Consider the following 17,647-nt stretch of genomic DNA (forward strand, 5'->3'; position numbering starts at 1 on the left):
TTAGTACTCAAAAATGAATCCCGACCCTTCAAAGCCAAATTTTTCAAATTGACAAAGCATAGCTCGATTTTAAAACACATTAAATATCTCATCACTTTTTCATATCTTTTCAAATGAGAAACTTTCAACAGGACAACATTCACTTTAAGGCCGTCGCACTAGCCGATTATCCGGCGGTCGAATTTTTGGTTTTCGAATTTTCCGGATTAGAAGTGAAGTGTAAAATCTAAATTCGACATCGATATCGGAAATCGGAATCCATGTAATTTTCTTGTAGAAACTTTGGAAGCTTAATTTTGAGCAATTCTATTGTTATACGCATTAACTTAAAAAGGAATTCAAAATATATCGAAAAAAAAAGAAAAATTTCCATTTTGCCATTTTGATCTGAGCCTATTTGTCAACTAAAATTTTTGTAAATCTCACAGGGGATTCTAAATTGTTTTTTTTTCTGTTTATATAGTTAGGGCAAAAATTAAGTGGTATAGTAACCAACCGAAGTATACACCAGCCGAAGTATCAACCAGCCGAAAATACCTGTTATATAAAAAGTGTTATATAATAGTTATACAACATTTATGTTAAAAACATGAAAATTACACAAATGCATTCGTGATAGGTAATTTTTTGGCTCGCTCATATTCTCCTCGCAATTTTGGTTGGTTTATACTTCGGCTGGTTTATTTACTCTCAAAAATTACTACTGCTTTTAGCATGTTTTATTATAATGGAAATTAATATTTTTTTTGGTCGATGAATGGCTTAACAGAATCTGAAAAACTTAACTCGTATTATTTTCAAACCCAACAATTGATTCCGGCGCTTAACTCACAATTTGGTGAGCCAAAGGATGGGTGCTTGAGTCCGGGCAAAACTTGTATTTTATTGTGAAAAGAAAGCTTTAAGTTGCTTTAAGAAAGCTTTAAGAATGCTTTAAGAAAGCTTGGAAATCAGATTTGTGGATTACCATGAGAATGCAATCGGTTAAAAAAGATCGGTTTAGTTGCCTCTTATAACGTCGATTCAATTGCTAAAAATGATTTATACAGTTTTGCGTGCTTCGCGAGGAAATTAATTTTCGGAATTTTGAAAATTTTGTAGCTCAAATTTTTGATGACAATGTTTTCTTGTCTCAACGAGCGTTTGCTCAGGTTTTATCGGCTTAGATACTTCTCGATAAAATTTGCCTTGAGACTAATTTACTGCTGGTAAGCGTATTTTGAAGATTGATGTGCCAATTGAAAACCATTCGAGTCAAATGTAAGAAAATGTTGCGTTTTACTTCTGTATCGAGAACTTTCCGTTATTTCAAAAACAAAAAAATCGAACTGAAAACAGGAATGGCTCGGTTTCCACTAAGCTAAAAACTAGATTTTAGGCAAATTCGACAGTCACAGTAAAATGGTCAAATTTGAAAAAAGTTTCTGTAAAATCTTTACAAAATCACAAAAAACTATTGAAAAGATTTTAAACATCCAAAATTTTTTGAGTTTTTCTTTTACAGAATTTTTTTCGAATTTTTGAAGTTTTTGATTCCCAAAAACCTAGCTTTACTCGAACAAATATATGATTTCAGGGCTTAATCTAGGCATTAATATGCTATTATAAGTCTGCTAGCTCGTTTTATTTGCCCGAAATTAGACTAAAAGTCAAAAGTTTTAAACCTATTTTTTTCAATACTGGAAAAAAAATTTTGAAATTTTTTCAATGTTGTTGAATACGCGACTAAAAGGACTTTGATATGAAGGAAAAAAACGTATATAAATTTAGAGACGAGATAGGTTTCACTTGTTTAAAGTAATATTTGTCAAGCAATCAGATTTGAGCGGTGTAAATTCAGGCCCTACTGCTTGAATTTCCTATTAATTTTAGGGGGGAGATTTTTCACATGGACCGTTATATCAACCAACTCATTCCGATGATTGTTTGCAGTACCTGATTGTGTGTGGGTAACAAAAAACTAAAACACCCGAATACAAAATTCCTCCCAATTTCAATGGCCGCAATAAAAATGAAATTTATCACATTTGAGTGGGGTCGAAAAACTTTGTATTCACGAAACGGTTCACCTCTTGTCAATTAAGTATATGTTCACTTAACATGCTAGGTAGGCACATTGCATCACCTTGCTAAAAATTTTCCAATAAGAACAATAGTTTTCAAGTAAGCTTGCAGAATTGGTTTTCTAGAGCAAGTTGAAAGAGTCTTTTTAAAAATAGATCGAACCCTTTGCTTGATTCATCAATCGCAATTGCATCAACTTCAGCAGCATGTTATGAATTTGCGTTAAAATTGTTATATTGAGATATTGATTTAACCATTGATAAAAATCTGGCAAATGCATCTATTTTTGGCCGTCTGGGCCGGCCCTGAAATATTTCTCTGGTTTCCTTTGGTGCTAAAAAAGAATCGTCCGCGGAGATAACCCAGGATTTAAAATGCGCTTTATTGTCAAATGCTTCCATTTAGTGGCGGTAATGTCTATAAAAAAGCTACATGTTACAATATTAGCTGAGCAATGAGAAAAAACTGTTCCCATCACCTATAAGCTAACGCAAAAATTTTCTTTCAGAAAATGTTTTTTTTTCTCTTGTCCAATCTTTTCAAAACTTGCTCGGTAAGGACAAAAGAAAGAAATGAGCGAAGTTTTTAATGATAGCAGCAAGAATTTGGTTATAAAAAATGAACGGAGTGATTAAAATGATTGGCAAAAATTAACCTACAAATTCAAGTGAATGATTTGCTTTCATAATTTTTCAATCAGCTGCTTAAAAAATTCTGAACAGGGAAATATTCAGACCAATTTTTCTCATTGAAAAGCCAATTTTAATGTTCGACTAAAATTCAAATCACTGAAAGGACCTCAATATCATTCAACACGCGGGCTCATCTGACATTTGGTTGTGATCGGACACAAGGAAAAATAGTTTGATAAAAACAGACATGTATCAAAACCTTATCAAAAATTGAGCGGTTTATATGAAAGCTTCAATTTGCTATAAAAAGTTCAAATTTCAACTCATTCTACGCATTTGGTTTAGTTGTAACACATATGCTTGGGATTCAAAAGCTTGGGATTCGACGGGACCCGCTTTTTTTGCAAAGCGCAATTTTGCGTTTTTTATGACTATTGCCAGTCTGCTAATTTATTTTTTAGTTCTCGCATCACAGAACCTATTAAGGGTTCTGCTTCTTTCTAACATCCCAATTGCCATTTATAATTTTCTTATTGAGTGGCAAGTTTATTTTTTTTTGCAATTTTTGACAATTTTTTTGCATTTTTTTTGCAAACTCTTGCCAAAAAGTTTTCACAACTTTTTAGCAATTTTTTTTGCAATTTTTTTGCAAACTCTTGCCAAAAAAGTTCAAATTATTTTCTTAGTCCTGGCCGGTTCAATTTTACGCAATTAAAAAGATTTACAGTACATAGATGGCATAGAGAACAGTGTTTTCCGTCTTAAGCAGATAGTTCGAGTCTCGGTTGGAGGTTTGCAGAAATTTTCTAGCGTTTGTTTGACTTTTTAGTCGTTTTTTAATTTTTTTAATTCCATACAAAATATTTTCGTCTACAAGATGAGTTTTTCTTCCACAAGCTTAGATAAAACCGACAAAAACCACGGTTCAATATTATCTTGATAACTCATTCAATTTTTGTTGAATTTATATTTTTTGGTTGTTTCCGATTAAAGTCCAGTCAATTTATTGTCTGTTCCATTTAATTTTCGTGTAAGCTAAAGTAAGCTAATTTGAATGTATTTTTTTGCATACCGATAGATATTGGTCGAATATGTTTTGCTAATGCTGATTTGATTCAACTTTGTCAGTTATTTTTTTCATTATAAGCGGGAAGTTTACACCGTAACATCAACTACGATGACTAAAGATTGAGCAAAAAAAATAGATAGACACATTAAATCATATCAACGCATTTAAGCGTCAAAAAACTTCTAAGAAAATTATGAAAACTAACGTTTTTTTTTCGTTTTTTTTTCCGAATACTTTCGCTCGCATCTACATTTTTTTTCTGCGAGAAATTAAATCTATCACAGAAAGTGACTGTTGGTCTTGACTTTTGATTTTCAGTTCAATTTGCAAATCAGAACTTGCCATAGTCTTTCATTTTTGTATGGCAAATGTAGTTAAGATACGTTTCTTTATGTCAAATAACTGCGTAACAAAAAATTTTGTAATGCTTCAAGCTTTATCACATTATAGAGTTTTAACAACCTTTATATTTCAAATTTATTTGATAGAAAAACAATTTGGGCGCTAAGATTGCAATGAAATTTTTTCAAAAAAAGGTTTTGATTAGATATAACCTTTGTGCTTATTGGAAACGAAATTTCAAAAAAAAACATTGATAAATATATATGGTATTTATATCTGAAAAAAAAATCGTACCTTGAAGTTAGAGCTTTCGATCAGTTGAAACGAAATGAATCGATTTGCTCCTAAATGAGTATAAATAAAAACGAGTAGAATAGCATCCTATTATAGTGGCTGATTTAGCAACCCAAATTGTTATGACCTGTGAAAATGAGAAAATGAGGGAAGAATTTTGTCTCCGGGTTTGTTTTAGTTATTTTTCAACGCAAAATCAGAGCACAATAATTATCAATAATTATGGGGACGATGTTTATTTACAATCCAACTTTTTGGTGAAAAAAAAGGTTGAAGTTTTTGTTTTTGAATATAAATTTGAACTGGTTTCTAAAATTTCAATGAACGCTTCCTTGTCATTGAAAATTTTTTGTGAAAAATCAAGGTATATATTAATAAGTTGAATAAGTTTTGTTTTTATTTGTTTTTTTTTCTTGACTCTTAAAATTAAATTTTTACAAAAAATTAGATTAGTGCTTGGCAATAAGCTTTCTTTTTTCTCCTTTCGTCATAACACTCGCATAAAATGACACATGTTCATAAAAAATTTTCTTCTTATTGTGGTAGGAACTTGTACAGTGCAACTTGTGTAGAAACTGTCTGCTCTTACTTTTTGTCTTTTTGTTTTCTAGATTTTATCTAAAACTTATAGATAATCAACAATTAGGCTCTCGTACAAGAAAATGTTCCACCATGTTAACCCTAAAATGATTCATTACTTCTCAAAATAATACTGAAAAAATTTTTGAAAATCCTAGCTTGATATCAACTGATTGCATTTCAAATTATTTACTTAATTTAATTTTAATTTACTTATAAATGGTTTGAAAAAGCAAACAGTCAAAATTTTCATCAGCAGATCTTTCCTTGAGAAATATTTTTTAGAAGTCGTAAATTGAATTTTTCGCGGAATTCTCCACATTGTACTTCTAAAAAGTTTAAGCAGATTAAAATCGGACTGCTCATTTTAAATGCAAAAACGCTAATTTGTCGTCTTAATGTCTTGTCGTCTTAATGACATGTCGTCTTTTTTACTTAGCATCACAAAATCATGCAAGATAATGCAGGAATTTTGCAACATTTGAAACTTTGAGAGCGAGATTTTTTTAAGTAAGTGACGGTCCATTACGCATAATGTGTGATTTTTCAAATGTACCAGTACAACTTTTGTTGTTTTTGAGGTTTTGCGCGGCCATAAGTGTTAGATTCAGGTCATTACTTATCAGTCTGTGGCTGATCACTTTTTCTGAGACAAGAAAATGCGAAACTTGTTTCTGAGTTTTTTCAGACTTATGGCCTATTACGTATAGTTACCGAAAGTTATACTTATAGGCGCACTTCATAGATTAAGACCATTTATCCACGGGGGAAAGGACCAACACAAGAGCTGTACAACTCATCACGGCGAACCGCTGTTTTGCCCCTTCAGAAGCTATACCTAATAAGACGTATATTCTTCAAGATGTTACTTACCTAGAGCTAGTATAGAGAGATGCAAAAGATTGGAAGCGATAGAATTAATTAAAAAGAGCAATCTGCCAAACTTGAATAAAGTTTGCTTGCTACATTGATGTTTGAAGCGACCTTGAGACAGAACTTTTGCCTGAATAACTATCTTTTTCAGCAAAATAATCTGAAATCGGTGACTTCTGCTTTTGAATTAATTCCAACTTTCTGGAACTTTCTGTTTGTGGTTCCAGCTTTCTGCTATTTAAAATTTGGCCATCAGAATTCTGAAATTCTCTAGCCAAATTTTAACAAACTGATGGCCAAACTGGTCAATTGGGAGCATCACTCAAACCTACGTCAATGACTTCTAGTGTGAGGTCTTTTAAATTCAGTTTAATAATCACTAAACCACACTGATCTCAACAAAAGTGGGTTAATGGCTTAATATACCTATGTGACGGTTGATATGCTCAGACCAGACAAGCGAAAATTAAAAACAAATGACGCAAGGTCATAAATAAGAGCACAGATGAACTTTTCCGTCAAATTTGAATAGCAAAAACGCTGTTCCTTTGGCCCAAATATAATAGGTAGGGGCCGATTTAGGGGCCGGGCGGTTAGGGCGGACGCTATTTTCTCTCCTCAAGGATTACACCCACTGACTAAATCCAAATGGGTACTATTTTGGGATATTTTTAGATATTCATTTTTGGCCAATCGACCCTAATATTTTTTAAAGCGCCTTCGGCGCTAATATATACGTATTTTAAGGGGAGAGAGCGCGCCAATAAACCGCAAATTTTTGGTCAAAAATTTCCAAGTAGTACCCAAAAACGTCATTTATTGCATGCCTTTTCAAAAAAATTGAAAATCTTACTTTTTCTCTTCTATGTGATCGATTAACTTGACGATGTTCTGGTGGTCGATGACTTTGAGTATCCCAATTTCCAGTTCCAGATTCCCCATGTTATCCTTCAGTCGCTTCCTTTCTATAATCTTAGCTGCAAACTTCTGACTGTCTGATTTTCTAGTGACTTCGTACACTTCTGAAAATCCTCCCGCTCCTAGTTTTTTGTGACGCTCGAACCGCTCTTCAAACACACTATGGCCAGAGCCGGATTTCTTCTTGAAAAACGGCATCTCTAACTTCCGAACAATAATCTCCTCCCAAAAAGAGCGATTCTAATAACAAAAACTATAATGAAATTTAAGATCAATAATCAAGATTAAAACACTTTTTTAAAGTTATTTTCAGCAAAAAATGTAAATTATCTGTAACAATTACTTTCAAAGTAAGTCAGTAATTGCAAATTTAATTGATTTAACTTTCGAAAATGATAATTTATTCAAATTTACCTAATAATGATTTATGGTTCTGTGGTGTATCTCAAGAAGAAAAATGAAGTAAAGATCCAATGGCTATAATGGTTGGGATTTGGAGTAGAACTGTTTTTATCAGCAGTTTCTTACAGTAGACTGCAGTTAATGATATACACTTAATCGGCTCTGCAGAAATATTTCACCCAGTATAAAATTTAGATATCTTACAACACAATTGCAGTTGTCTGTTTTAAGTATGGGTTCAAGGTACACGCTGTTGGTACGTTACACGTGGTGAAACCGTAAGACTAGCAAACAACAAGTATATAGATCTGAAATGAAGTAGTCAGCGTACCAAGTATCGATCTTTTATTTATGTTCTGTTTCTTCTCGCAGTTAAGGAACAATAAAGTTGCAGGTTTATAACTTATTACCCGGTTCAGTCAAAATGGGTTTGCAAAATCACTTTTCGATTTGTAATTCAACGGGGGACTGATTTATAGTTATAGGTTTATGTAGGTGGAGACGCCAGTTTTATTCCTAGGGTTGGATTAAGCAGGATTGGTTTTATTTGGGTGTGAATTGGGTAAAAACTAGCTAATCAAATGAGAGTTTGACGGGATATATGTCGGAGATTGATACTATTGCAAATTGAATGAAATTTGTCTGGACAGTTTTGACAAATGCGAAAAATCGAAGGGACTTTTTTTGTTCATAAACAGTAGAATAACAAGAAGCAGTGTGAAGAGGCGAATTTAAACCAAAGGAAATTTTAACTGATTTCTTATGGAAAAATGAACAAAGTTTGAACAAAAAAGATAAAATTTGAGGGAAAGAAGAAATTGAATTTTGGTTCAAATGAACAAATTTGAGGCGCAAAATGATCAAATAAATTGGATCAAGCGATTGACTGGGGGCAATGACGACGCTACTGTTGGGTTCAAATAGGAGGAATAATTTGGGTCGAGGGCCTGTTTATAACAGCAGCCGGACTATGAAGAAGAGGTAAAATTAAGAGGCTTCACCAGAAGTCAAGTTGTACCCTCCATGGGAATAAATGGATCAAATGTGAATCGCTGTTATTGGTGCAATTCAGGCCAAGACTGTACTCTGCAGTGTATAAATGCACCTTCTCCGATCTGATCTGTTTAATAAATGGCTAATAAAAATAAACTCTTATTTGAAGTCACAAAATTATATCAACTTGACATATGCCTACTGAATTGTAAACTAAACTCAATTTTAGCAACTAAACCAGAAAAAAAAAACAAATAAACACTATTTTAATATTCTTTTTTTTTGCTTGAAATTGCAGAAAATATTACAATCTCTTTTGAATAAACTATTTTTTAATAGTTTTAATGATATCCAAGTAATTGGCTTTGATATTTAATACTCAATGGTCGAATTTTTTGTTGACCAAAATAATGACCATTTTCGTGCAAAAAGACCGCAGATGCAACTAAATAAAGAGCTTTTCATGCATATAAAAAATACATATTTTAGCAGTGATACGTAAAATAACTCTTTTTTTCAAAGCTATTCTCAATGCAAAATCTTGTTGTTATCTTCAGTATATATACCAAATTGCCAATCTTTTTTGTTTGTTTTATTTCTGGTTGCCAAAATGGTAAAGAACGTCATATGCAAAAAAATGGATCAGCAATGAGTTCTATTTTGTTGCCTTTGTAATTTGTGCTTCAATTTGATGATGCAAATATAAATTAACAATATGACTTTTATGATCCAATGTCTCGCTTTGAAATATACCATCTAACGGTCGTCTTTTTAATATCAGATTTCAGATAAGGTAAAAACATGCAAAAACACAGCAAACAATAAATTGATTTGATTCTTTACGCCTTGGTACCACAACTACATAGGTTTTTTTAGTCGCTCTTTTAACGCCCATTGGAAAGACCAAAACAAAAACAGTTGTATTTTGAAGGAAGTTAAAAAAAAGGATATAATATTTGTTTGTTTTGTTTGTTGTTTTACTCCGGGCAACTGTTTTGCGTGTCGCTTTCTCAAGCCGACTTCATCTCAATAATTGACGGGTAGGGGAATTATTTCAGGGAGAATTTGATTGATGAAGCAATTTTGCTTCTTTTAATCTCTTCGCCCCCGGAAACCGCTGCGAATAATAAATTATCCAACAGACCACCGCGCAAGCCATTCAAAAGCAATAATGACTTTTTTGTATGGCAAGAAACCTTTCTGCGCCTCAAAAAGAATTATGCTGCCAATTTGGCGCTTAGAGTCTGAAAATGTCTTCTTCCTATCCAATTACGGGTCAATAACCTTCATAAACTCTTTTAAAGGCTTAGGAATGCAGATTCAATGATTTTTAATTTCCTGTTTTTTTTTTAGAAAAAAAACTTTTTTTTAGATTGGCCAAGGTCAACAGTTTCCATGCAGACTTCAGGTCCACGCGAGCAACCCTCTGTCTTTATCGATAAATTTGCGAACTCCAATCCCTCTCAAACAAAAATTATGGGTGGGGGTCTTTCGCAAGGCCCCAAATTCACGCCGTACGGCAGTTGAAAATGCACAGTCGCATCATGATCTTCGGCCAGGAGGGTTCTGATTTCAAATCGTGAAATCAATTCAAATTAGCATCTGTGGGCGTTTTGCAAAAAAGAGCAGATTGCTCTGCACACGGTTTATCATTGGAAAATCAAAACAATTAAAAATTTTATTAAATTAAAACACGTTTAAGTGTTTCTGCATAATTTACGTTTAGGTTTAGTTATGATTTTCCTGCGTCTTTAACTGGGTATTTTTTCTTAGAAATTTTAATTTCAGATTCGTTTCAACGGAAAAAGAGAAAACAAAACGTCTTATTTTTTTTAAAACGGACTTCCAACAAAAAAAAACGAAGAGCAGCTAAAAGCTGCTGGGTTTGAGATTGAAAAACGCCCGAAAGTTTTCTCCCTCAAAAGTTGAGCCAGAGAGCAAAACTGACAAAGTCTTGTTGTAAATATTTGTACCAATGAAAACTATGGAAAATCAATCAGCCGAGAAGAAAACAAATTGATGAGATGTCTCTTTTTGACAGATGTATTAGCAAAGATTTCAGAAAGACTGGACCCAGAAGGCATCGCTTTTAATGCATTACTGTTAAGACTTCCGTTTTTTTTGGGGGGGGGGGGGGGGGAGGGGGGATTTAAAATTAATTTTTGCATTATGCATGAAACTACAAGTACTTTCAAGTAATTTTATAGAACTTGTTTGTTATCAAAACGTATTTTTCCCATAAGTAGTGGAAGGAGATTTTTTTGTCATAAACATAACACTGACCCGGCGTCGGAGGTCGAGCGACTTACCATAGTCAAACCGTTACTTACAATCTTTACGGCAGCTTGAGCGGTTCAGGAAATTAAAATAAATGAAAATTGTCACGATTTTCCCAATTAACCAATTTCACCACTTGCTCAAGCACATGAAAAGCTGAAAATGTTTAAAATTTATATATGTTAAAAAAAATTGTTTTGAAATTTTAGAAAGTCCTAATTTATGAAGCAATCTGAGACTTCCTCAGCTAACCATTAAGACTAATTTTTTTTTTCACTAATCAAAAATTCAATTTCATTATTTATTATAATGAAAACAATTTAGAGTTCTCAAAAATTAATAACCAGGTTACAAAAATTTTTTGTCTTCAAGAAAAAGGATTTTTTTTGGGTAATTGTTTGCGTAATTTTGGGTAATTGGTTGCCTCATTGTAGACCCCAATCAAGTAAAAATTGCAAAAAATTGCCTGATTATTTGGCTTCCAGAAAAATTTAGGGCAACAACTTGATAAATTAGGTTTCCTTAAAACGTTGATCAAAGCTTGCTTTACTCGCTCGAACTGAGACTAAAACTCACAAACTTCTTACATTTTGTTTTACTCGAATCATTTTGTTTTACTTTCAATCAAAACTGTAAAACTTTTCGAATTACGACTAAAAAGGCTGTACGATGATATTTTACTCGACTCATTCCGATGATTGTTTGTGGTATTTGATTTTGCGCGGGAAGAAAGGGCAAAAAATCTAACACAACCGAGGGGAAAAATCTTCCTCACTTTTTTGGTCTGAACAATGAAGATGATACAGTTCAAAAAATACACAAAAGTTCAACTACAGAGTTGAAATTAAAAATTGTAATGCAATTTGTTTTATAATGAATTTCAAACCTAAATTTGGTTAAGTTTTGTTGTAGGTTTTCATCATAAAAACAACTTTTCTTGACATTGCTTAAAAATATCCGAAAAATTGCTTGGAAATTTTTAACTTGCTTTGATTACCGAGCTTAAAAAAGAAACTAACCTTCCTTTTCTTTTCTTATTTGCATCCAAAAAAAAAGTTTCAATAGTGATACGTTTTTCTCTTGAATTGATTAACTGCTAAAATTGTACATCAATTTTTAGTTAAGGCAAAAAATACAGGGAGCACGGACAAAATTTTCACCGCATGCTTATAGCTATAAGTATTTTCTACGATATTTTGATAAACAGACCAAAATTGATAATATTACTTAGAAACAGATTATGTTTCTTAGCAAAGTAATAAAATGGGGGTTAAAATGATCAATTACAAATGATTTTAATTTTATTCAAATAAAAATGCAAAAAATATTGATTATAATCGAATAAATTGGTCTACACTTGACAGTAGTTTGTTTTGAAAAAGAAAGAAAAAACTAACTATGAGTTAAGAAAAAACTGATACTAAAATTATAATAGAATCAATTGTTAACACTTGAGACTACTGTATGTGGGAGGGTAATTTGAATACGAAAGTGTTTTCCACACAAATTCAGATACAAAAAAAAACATTATTAAATGGTGATTTATCAACCTAATTTTCAAGCTGAAGCAACAAAAGAGCAAAGTGCCAAAAATTTGTCGCAATTTTATGTTCCAGAACTGATCAAAATTCATCAAAAAATGTTTGCCGTTAAATATTCAGCAGTTATGCCATAGAGAAAAATTTAGTCGCTCTCCAATGAAAGAAACTAAACCATCAAACAAATTGATTGAGTGTTGCAAAACTAGACGTGGTCATTATACTCTGCGTGGTGTTAGAAAGCTAATTAAGACCAAATCAGCCGACCGAAAGTAGCTGAATTTAGACGAAAGCTGCACGCAAACGCCTGAAAATTATTTAAAGGCTGAAAAAAGCGTTAAGAGCAAATTAGCCGACCGAAAGTAGCTGAATTTAGACTAAAGCTGCACGCAAACGCCTGAAAATTGTTTAAAGGCTGAAAAAAGCGTTAGGAACAAATTAGCCGACCGAAAGTAGCTGAACTTAGACGAAAGCTGCACGCAAACGCCTGAAAATTGTTTAAAGGCTGAAAAAAGCGTTAAGAACAAATTAGCCGACCGAAAGTAGCTGAATTTAGACGAAAGCTGCACGCAAACGCCTGAAAATTGTTTAAAGGCTGAAAAAAGCGTTAAGAGCAAATTAGCCGACCGAAAGTAGCCGATTTTAGACGAAAGCTGCACGCAAACGCCTGAAAATATTTTAAAGGCTGAAAAAAGCGTTAAGAGCAAATTAGCCGACCGAAAGTAGCTGAATTTAGACTAAAGCTGCACGCAAACGCCTGAAAATTGTTTAAAGGCTGAAAAAAGCGTTAGGAACAAATTAGCCGACCGAAAGTAGCTGAATTTAGACGAAAGCTGCACGCAAACGCCTGAAAATTGTTTAAAGGCTGAAAAAAGCGTTAAGAACAAATTAGCCGACCGAAAGTAGCTGAATTTAGACGAAAGCTGCACGCAAACGCCTGAAAATTGTTTAAAGGCTGAAAAAAGCGTTAAGAGCAAATTAGCCGACCGAAAGTAGCTGAATTTAGACGAAAGCTGCACGCAAACGCCTGAAAATTGTTTAAAGGCTGAAAAAAGCGTTAAGAACAAATTAGCCGACCGAAAGTAGCTGAATTTAGACGAAAGCTGCATGCAAACGCCTGAAAATTGTTTAAAGGCTGAAAAAAGCGTTAAGAGCAAATTAGCCGACCGAAAGTAGCTGAATTTAGACGAAAGCTGCACGCAAACGCCTGAAAATTGTTTAAAGGCTGAAAAAAGCGTTAAGAGCAAATTAGCCGACCGAAGGTAGCTGAATTTAGAAGGAAGCTGCACTCAAACGCCTGAAAATTGTTTAAAGGCTGAAAAAAGCGTTAAGAGCAAATTAGCCGACCGAAAGTAGCTGAATTTAGACGAAAGCTGCACGCAAACGCCTGCAAATTGTTTAAAGGCTGAAAAAAGCGTTAAGAGCAAATTAGCCGACCAAAAGTAGCTGAATTTAGACAAAAGCTGCACGCAAACGTCTGAAAATTGTTTAAAGGCTGAAAAAAGCGTTAAGAGCAAATTAGCCGACCGAAAGTAGGTGAATTTAGACGAAAGCTGCACGCAAACGCCTGAAAATTGTTTAAAGGCTGAAAAAAGCGTTAAGAGCAAATTAGCCGACCGAAAGTAGCTGAGTTTAGACGAAAGCTGCACGCAAACGCCTGAAAATTGTTTAAAGGCTGAAAAAAGCGTTAAGAACAAATTAGCCGACCGAAAGAAGCTGAATTTAGACGAAAGCTGCACGCAAACGCCTGAAAATTGTTTAAAGGCTGCAAAAAGTTTTTGGTTGAGCAAACACAGGTTCTCCAACCGCAAATCAGGTTATTAAAGTCTTCGTTGTATAATTTATGCATTTTTTAAAATAGTTGTAAATTTTTGATTAAATTTTCTTAAGCAAATTTAAAAAAATATTTTGATCGTTTCTGTGAGAATATACTCTTTTTGTAGTGTGTAACTTTAATCTTAACAAAAAAAATTATTGCTGGTGATTCTTGCAATTGGTTAAATATACAGTAGAAAAAGGTTTGCATTTGGACCAAATTTTTAGAAAAGAGAACACTAGTAGTTCATGCTTGATCTCACCACATTAATCAACATTTGTCTGCTGGATATTCGGGGTAAAAGTTGGGCTTTTCTCGAGGGTGGGTCTACTTGCAAAGCAGGCAAAATGCAAATAACTTACCAAAAAAACAAACGTTTTATGTGTTGGCGGCTAATAGCGGATATTTTAAAACAACAAAAGAGTTTAATACCTGAAAAGGTAAGTCCGTTTTAAGTCCATGTTTTTCGTTAACTGAACTGGTTCTTAGTTAACTTTATATCCGCTGGATTAGTAGCCCAAAAATAACACTTTCTTCTTATATTCCCCATCACATTAAAATATATTAAAAATTTAGAACCCAAAAAGTGCGGTAATATCCGAAAACACTAGCCAAAAATACTAGCCAATTTTGATGTAATTATTTCACAGTGGAATTTTTTGCGGATCGGTGACTTCCTTTCGAAATCAATAGAGCGTCTCTTTTTCCCTCGACTGAGGTTTTTGAAGTAAAAAATCGGAAATTAATAATTTTCTTACTGTGTTTTTTAATTAGACTGAGACGATAGCTTAACAGGAGCGGTGTTATAACAGTCGCCGGTCTTAAGCGGTAAAATTTTTAGTGATCACTTCAGATCAATTGGGCGGAACTTTTGCATAACTTGTGACGATAAACAACCGAGAGGATAATTGGTGAAAATAACAGAAAAGTGAGAAGTAAATATAGGAATACGATGTGGAAAAATAGTGCAGCTTATTGCCATTTTAGAGCAGGAGTGAATTTTTTCTTTGGATGCTATGTGAGGGGAATATAAGCAACATTCTCTTTGGAAAAACGCACATTTGCCGTGAATAATTTATTTGGACGTATGGCAAATTAAAGCGAGCAATTGAGTGGAGCTCTTTTGTGTTCTGAAGTGTTTTTGTAACACCAATACGCGCGGTTCAAATTTCATACCAATCAGTATTTGTTCATGCGGCGAAGGATATTTACTAGAGAAGGTAATAACACATATGCAAATGGAACATTAAACAAACTAAGCATCAACAGGTTAACCAAGTTTTTTCAAAAAAGACATTAAAAATGATGATAACAAGTCCAAAAATGCTACATTTTAACCCAGAGAACAATCGACTTAGGTAATTTCAACTTCTGAAAAACAGTTTTAGTGGCCACTGATCAACGACTATTTTTTACCGACGAGAAACAAACATCCCAGGTCAGAGTGTTCATAACCATCCTCAAACTCTGATCACCTTTCATAGATAATTTTGGGTGGAATGAACGAAACTTTGTCTCTTTTTTACAAGAAGATGTCACTTATTTTTCTTGCACGCTCAGAGGGATGGATCGATATCAATAACTCTATTCAATTTATGAATTTTTATGCTTTTTTGCTACTGGCGTCATTTTAATCAGCACGAAAAACCATCAAAAGCCACAAAACGAAATAATAGCACCAATTGTTTTGACCACAATCTCGATTATAAGTTTTTTCTTTATTTTCAAATAGTTTTTTCATTTTTGTCCAAATTTCTTGTTGTTCCGACTTTCGATACGAAAGTAACGGAATATTTGTGTTCGGGGTGGGTTTTTTTCTTCAGACAAATTTCGACTATTTAACTAGCCATTTTTGACGGAATTTTTTATGTGCTTCGAAAGGTAGTGTTGTCCTCTTCTCAAATTTGAAAAAATATTTCACCTGTGATCATTTTTCGTAAAGTTATGGGGGTTTAAAGATTGCCATTTTGCCCAATTTGGGACAATTAACGCGCGATATATTTCGCTCTATTAACGCCTAAGCGGAGAGTTAATCCGTCTTAGAAATTGTTCCAAATTGCTTAAAAGAAGCTTTTTTGCCGTAATTGATTTGTTACAAGGAGCGAAATCTATCCTTTTGTACTTAATATGGCGTGTGGGATGATGGTTTTCATTGAAAAATTCAAATTTTAGAAAAAAAAAATTTTCATTTTGTTTTATTTCATTTAATTTCTTAAATATTATTACTGCTCCATAAACATTGAAAGGCGGTCGGAAAATTCAGGGCTTCGCCCTGATACGAGCAGTCTTGTTAATTTTTAAAGAAGGGCAATAGTGAGTTAGGACCGATGGGTATAACTCATAGAGTAATTTCGGATAGGGTACACCGTCTGCTCGTCACGCTATCTTATTTTCGGCCGGATAGATTCGTGCAACTTCTTAGTCTAATACCGATCCTAATCTTACTCTTATACTATCTAGTCTCAGGTTGTTTAACTAGTCTCTGCTAGGCTCAATAGATCTAGGGTATACTGGTTTATTGCGGCTGCTGAAGTACTTGGGAGAGTTCAACTAATTTCTAAGTTAAATTCAAATCTCTCTGGTGCTGAAATTACAAGTAATTTCAGCACTTACAAATAAGTGGATTGTTAGTTAGATGGATCATGATTGGTTAATATTAAATACTTTACATTGGTAAAATATCTAATTTATCCAATCATAAAATGTAGTTTAGATCAGGTTCCACCCATCCGGGTTTTACAGAGTTTTTTAGAATAGTCTTTCTGCAATTCAAAAGATGGATGATGGACGTTGGTATTTGGCGAACATCTTATTTCTTCTGGGTTTTCTTATTAGAGAAATCCCAGATTCAATCGTTGTGTCTTCTCAAGACAACGACTGGGTTTTCGCAACAAACTCAAATCTGATTTCAGAATGGTTGGCTATGTCAGGTTTTTCTGTTTCATTGGTGAGAACTTCTTTGTGTTTGACCTTGTCTGGGAATGGCGTGGAGATTGTGCGTTGAGGGGATGCCTGGTTACTCGGATCTGTACGTATACTTGAACATCGAGGTGGTCATTGGTCTAGTTCAATGAAGTCCTTTTCTGCGAAGTCAAGTCGTACTCTAAATCCTTTGAGTTGTGATTGTGGGCGGCATATTGATTGTAGTTGGCCATTCTTTCTCGAGTTTAGTAGGGTCGTTTTGTCTTTGGATGTTCGTCCTTGGTGTTGTATTCTGATCTATGTATTGCGTAATGTAATTTACATTTTATAAAACTTTTATTAGTTTAATATTTTTTAATTATGATTTTAGTTAGTTGTTTTCACAAAAGCTTTTTGTTTTAGTTCAGTTGTTTTGAAGAGTTACTCACCCTTGAGTAGCTCTTATTAAAAATAGGAGTATGGTCACAAAGCGTGTATGTAGCGCGGTGGGTTAGGCCGGCTATAGAGCATGCTCAGGACGTCCTTCCTGGTGGGTTAGGCCAGGAGTGGGAGTATGATTGCATGCGGTTTTTGTGAGAGGTCCTGTTATGTGACAACGTTTTATGTTGGGTTTGTTGTGGTTTTTCTTATGTTTTGTTGGTTGTGTCCTTTTTTCAAAAATCAAATTGTTTGTGGTATGGGTTTGTCTTTCGACTTTTTTGTGTTTTATTATTTCTTTCTTAGACTTTATAATAGTCTTCAAAAGAATAAATTATCCAGTTTTAAACTGGGTTAATCCGGTTTGGGTACCGTTGGTTTTCTTTTCTTAGTCATGCTGTTATGCTATGTGTTGTGGTGTTTAGTAAGCTGCATTGGTTAGTTTTGTTTAGTATATAATTCCTTTCCAACCGGGTTAAAGGAAAGTTTGAAACGTGTTATCTTGTGTTAG

General features: G+C 33.7%; 1 protein-coding gene across 4 annotated transcripts in view; it reads right to left on the reverse strand.

Annotated features, from left to right (window-relative positions):
* Positions 1-14,871, reverse strand: part of LOC134845672 (calcium/calmodulin-dependent protein kinase type 1-like) — a 40,096-nt gene extending 25,225 nt beyond the window's left edge. Inside the window, exons 1-3 of one of the 4 annotated variants that reach the window (XM_063862710.1) lie at positions 14,556-14,871; positions 7,186-8,293; positions 6,707-7,011 (exon numbers count right to left, since the gene is read on the reverse strand). In XM_063862710.1, coding sequence (XP_063718780.1) covers positions 6,707-6,969 — 263 coding nt within the window. In that variant the 5' untranslated portion in view covers positions 6,970-7,011; positions 7,186-8,293; positions 14,556-14,871. Of the gene's footprint in view, positions 1-6,706; positions 7,012-7,185; positions 8,630-14,229; positions 14,382-14,555 lie in introns of those variants that run through there. The other 3 variants (XM_063862711.1, XM_063862712.1, XM_063862709.1) reach the window with 3 other exon arrangements.
* Between the last annotated feature and the right edge of the window lie 2,776 nt (positions 14,872-17,647).

The sequence above is a fragment of the Symsagittifera roscoffensis genome, chromosome 5, assembly GCF_963678635.1.
Source record: "Symsagittifera roscoffensis chromosome 5, txSymRosc1.1, whole genome shotgun sequence".
Taxonomy (NCBI): Eukaryota; Metazoa; Xenacoelomorpha; order Acoela; family Convolutidae; genus Symsagittifera; species Symsagittifera roscoffensis.